The sequence below is a fragment of the Colobus angolensis genome, unplaced genomic scaffold (assembly GCF_000951035.1).
Source record: "Colobus angolensis palliatus isolate OR3802 unplaced genomic scaffold, Cang.pa_1.0 Scaffold333, whole genome shotgun sequence".
Taxonomy (NCBI): Eukaryota; Metazoa; Chordata; class Mammalia; order Primates; family Cercopithecidae; genus Colobus; species Colobus angolensis.
The window spans coordinates 471,097-475,356 of NW_012116633.1; the positions used below are offsets into that span (position 1 = coordinate 471,097).

Sequence of the window (4,260 nt, forward strand, 5' to 3'; positions counted from 1 at the left end):
AAAAAAAAAAAAAAAATTGTAGGGCCAGGAGTGGTGGCTCACGCCTGTAATCCTAGCACTTTGGGAGGCTGAGGTGGGTGGATCACGAGGTTAGGAGATAGAGACCACCCTGGCTAACATGGTGAAACCCAGTCTCTACTAAAAATACAAAAATGAGCTGGGCGTGGTGGTGCTCACCTGTAGTCCCAGCTACTTAGGAGGCTGAGGCAGGAGAATCACTTGAACCCAAGAGGCAGAGTTTGCAGTGAGCCAAGATTGCGCCACTGCACTCCAGCCTGGGTGCACTCCAGCCTGGGTGACAGAGCAAGACTCTGTCTCAAAATAAATAAATAAATAAAAATTTAAAAAATTGGTAGAGACACGGTCTCACTATGTTGCCTAGGCTGGTCTTGAACTCCTGGTCTCAAGCCATCCTCCAGCCTCAGCTTCCCAAAGTGCTGGGATTACAGACATGAGCCAAGGCGCCGGCCACATCTATGTTTTGAAAGAGGGTAGAGACCAGGGCATGGGACAGATCGGGGAGGGGGTACAGAATACCTGGGGCACAGCCCTAGTGCCCTGGACTGGGAGGAGGGTGGGGTGGAGGTGGGCATGTCACTTCACTGACGTCCTTTTTGTGGAAGGGAGTCTACAATGGCCAATGAGGACATATATCCTCCTCTATCCCCCTGCAATACCCCAGACTTCTATTAACCACCTGGCCTGGCACCTATTATTAAACCTCAGGGTTGGGAGGCTCAGGCAGGTGGATCACTTGAGGTCAGGAGTTCAAGATCAGCCTGGCCAACATGGTGAAACCCCGTTTATACTAAAAATACAAAAATTAGCCAGGCTCGGTGGCGGGCAGCTATAGTCCCAGCCACTTGGGAGTCTGAAGCAGGAAAATCGCTTGAACCCTGGAGGTAGAGGTTGTGGTGAGCAGAGATGGCGCCATTGCACTCCAGCTTGGGCGACAGAGCAAGACTCCTTCTTAAAAATAATAATAAGGGCCAGGCACGGTGGCTCTTGCCTGTAATCCCAGCACTTTGGGAGGCCAAGACAGGCAGATCACGAGGTCAGGCAATCGAGACCATCCTGGCTAACACGGTGAAACCCCATTTTTACTAAAAATACAAAAATTAGCCGGGCGCGGTGGGGGGCGCCTGTAGTCCCAGCTACTCGGGAGGCTGAGGCAGGAGAATGGCGTGAACCCAGGAGGCGGAGCTTGCAGTGAGCGGAGATTGCGCCACTGCACTCCAGCCTGGGCGACAGAGCGAGGCTCCGTCTCAAAAACAAAAAGATAATAATAATAAGATAAAGATAGTAATAGTACCTATCTGATAGCCTTGTTGTGAGCATTTAATCAGATAGTATTTGCAAATTGCATATATAACATGGTGCCTGGTGCTCAAGAAGGACTTGAGAAATGCCAGCTGTTACTAAGGGAGGGCTGGCAGGGGACAGGACATGCTTCAGCTCCACTCCTGGTTCCTGGGTGCACCACAGACACCTCTACAGTGCTCTGGCCCTGAGCTGTGAGCTGACCCCTCCATGCCCAACAGTCCCGGCTGCCAAAGGACTCTGCCCTGCAGAGGCAGCCTCCACCCCCACCCTGTCTTTTGAGCTGGTCCTGCCCCTTACCCCACAGCTGCCCCACCAAGCCCAGATCTCCAGCAAAGCAGCACGTGGGGCCCTGGTCCTGATCACTGGAGCCAGCCAGTCAGAATTGGGGCCAGCCTGCCCTTCAGCCGGGAGCCTGGCACCGCCTCCCCCAGCGGGCTCCTGGGCCACCCTGCCTAGGTTGTTAGTAATAAAAACAACTACTTAATAAGCGGAGCGGCAGCCAAACCAATTAGTGCCAACCTACAGGAAGGTCTGGGGCAAGCTGAGGTCACCTGGAGCACTGGGCTTGTGGGAAGCCAGACCACTGTGCTCCAGACCGAACTCCTATCCTTACAGGCAGGCATAATAGGACCCTACGGGGAGATCAGAGTGAGGTGCCTCCCCTTGGGCACTGAGGAGAGGGGAAGCCCAATGTGGTAGCAGAAGGTGCTACTGCAAGCCAGGACACATCTGGGCCAGAATGGTCTCTTCAGGGCCAGAGGATGGGGCACTGAGTTGGGCTGGGTTGAACGAGCAACAGTCAAGGTCGAATGTACATGGGAAACATCAGTTTTGGTTTTGGGATTTGTGGGTTTTTTTCCTTTTTTGAGGTAAAGTCTTGCTTTGGCTGGGCGCGGTGGCTCAAGCCTGTAATCCCAGCGCTTTGGGAGGCCGAGACGGGCGGATCACGAGGTCAGGAGATCGAGACCATCCTGGCTAACACGGTGAAACCCGGTCTCTACTACAAATACAAAAAAACTAGCCGGGCGAGGTGGCGGGCACCTGTAGTCTCAGCTACTTGGGAGGCTGAGGCAGGAGAATGGCGTAAACCCGGGAGGCGGAGCTTGCAGTGAGCTGAGATCCGGCCACAGCACTCCAGCCTGGGTGACAGAGCGAGACTCCGTCTCAAAAAAAAAAAAAAAAAAAAAGAGGAAGTGAATTGCTAGCTAATGAAGGCTAGGAGGGCCTGGAACCCAGACCTCCTGCTTCCTGGGGTTCCCTTCATCAAGCATCAGGTGAACAGCCCCTTTCCCCTGAAGGGTCCAAAGCAATGGCCTCATAATCTAGTGCCTTACAGAGGGAGGCCAACAGCTATTATTACCCCCATTGCCAGATAAATCAACTGTGCCCCAAAGGAAGGAAACCTCTGCCCAGGACTCCGGCATCTCAGTGGTCAGGAAGAGAAGCCAGAAGCCACTGACCCTAAGGAGCAGGGTCCAGTGAGACAGGAAGGAAACCAGGCACTGGGGTTGCTGGAGTCACAAGGCGAGGTCCCCTTTTTCCTGGTTCTTTCCACATGCCACAGTCAAGGACAAGAACACTTAGGGGCTAAGCCTTATTCTATAAACAGGGACAATTGCTCTAGCAGGAGAAGGGGTGTGGTGTGGGGTGGGACCTGACAGGAGGACACGGGGAAGACGGAATGAAGAGGTGGAAGGCTGAAGGCTTGGGGGCACTTTTCCTGGCCAGGCAGGCATCACTGTGAGGTGAGGGCAGAGCCACTCTACCCCTAGTAGTGTGGGTTGGTGGGTTTGCCAAAAGAGCTGCCTGGGGGACACAGGTGAGTCCCAGTAAAGGTGACTGCTGAGCTCCAGAAGATGCGCCCGGGAGGGTTGGGGGTGCCAGCTTCCTGGGTAATTTTCAAAATTACTTCCTGGAGGGCGATTCCCAGCAGGGTGGCCCGAGGCAGGTCTGGCGCCCCCACCCTCTCGTTTGGAGGCTGGGAGGACCGGCGTCCCGAGGTCCCACTCACCTCCGAGGCCATGTTGGGCAGTTCCTTGTCGTCCGGAAGCTTCGGTCCACCGGGTCTGGAAGACAAGACAGGACTGACGACCTCCTTGGCCAGCAGGGTCGCCCGGGCCAGGCTGGCTCCAAGTTCTGGGCACTGCGCTTGGCCGAGCGCAGCCCTTGGGAACACGGACGTGAGCGTGCGCCACCGTTCTCGGCGTCCTCCACGCCCGTCCCGCCCATCCGGCCGCCGCGCACTCACCTCCGCCTGGTCGCACGGACACTGTCGCGCCCGCCACTGGCCAGGGCTTTTCTGGCTATGGGATGGCGTCAGCAGCCGGCCCTGTCCCCACCCCTGGCGGCGGCCGCGTCAATAGGAGGCAGCCCGGTGGGTTGGGCGTTGCCTCCGTCCTCCAATCCTGGCTGTGGGCGGGGACACCTCCGGCTGAGCTAGGAGCTGAGCTGCACCGCTGCGGGGAAGCGGGCGGGGAAAGGGTGGGGTACCCCGACGTGAAAGGGGGCTGGGCTGGGGTTGGGGAGGGTAGTGCCCTGGCTTTCGCGCTGCGGTCAGCAGACACGCAGGGGACTGGAGACTCGAGCCAGGGGTAAAAGCTATGACATCAGGCCCGGGCCTGGCAGGTTCACAAGATAAATAAGGTGAAATGGCATGTTCGCCCATTCATTCATTCATTCATTCATTCAACAAACACGTACCAAGCACTTCCATGTGCCAGGTACAGAGTTAGAAAGGCATCGAGGAAAGAGGAAGGAATATCAGAAATAAAGCCCGTGGCAGGCGCGGTGGCTCACAGCTGTAATCCCAGCACTTTGGGAGGCAGAGGTGGGAGGATCGCCTGAGGCTAAGAGTTGGGGATCAGCCTGGGCAATGTAACAAGATCCCGCCTCTACAAAAAATTAATTTAAAAAAGAAAATAGCCGGGCGTGGTGGTG

At 56.0% G+C, this 4,260-nt stretch overlaps 1 protein-coding gene across 3 annotated transcripts in view; it reads right to left on the reverse strand.

The window, feature by feature from the left end:
- The window catches only part of ASL (argininosuccinate lyase), a 21,179-nt gene extending 17,587 nt beyond the window's left edge, over nt 1-3,592 (reverse strand). For 2 of the 3 annotated variants that reach the window (XM_011952115.1, XM_011952114.1), the window contains exon 1: nt 3,335-3,590. In XM_011952115.1, the coding sequence (XP_011807505.1) occupies nt 3,335-3,346 (12 nt within the window). In that variant the 5' untranslated portion in view covers nt 3,347-3,590. Of the gene's footprint in view, nt 1-3,334 lie in introns of all 3 variants that reach the window. The other variant, XM_011952116.1, reaches the window with a different exon arrangement.
- Nucleotides 3,593-4,260: the final 668 nt, after the last annotated feature.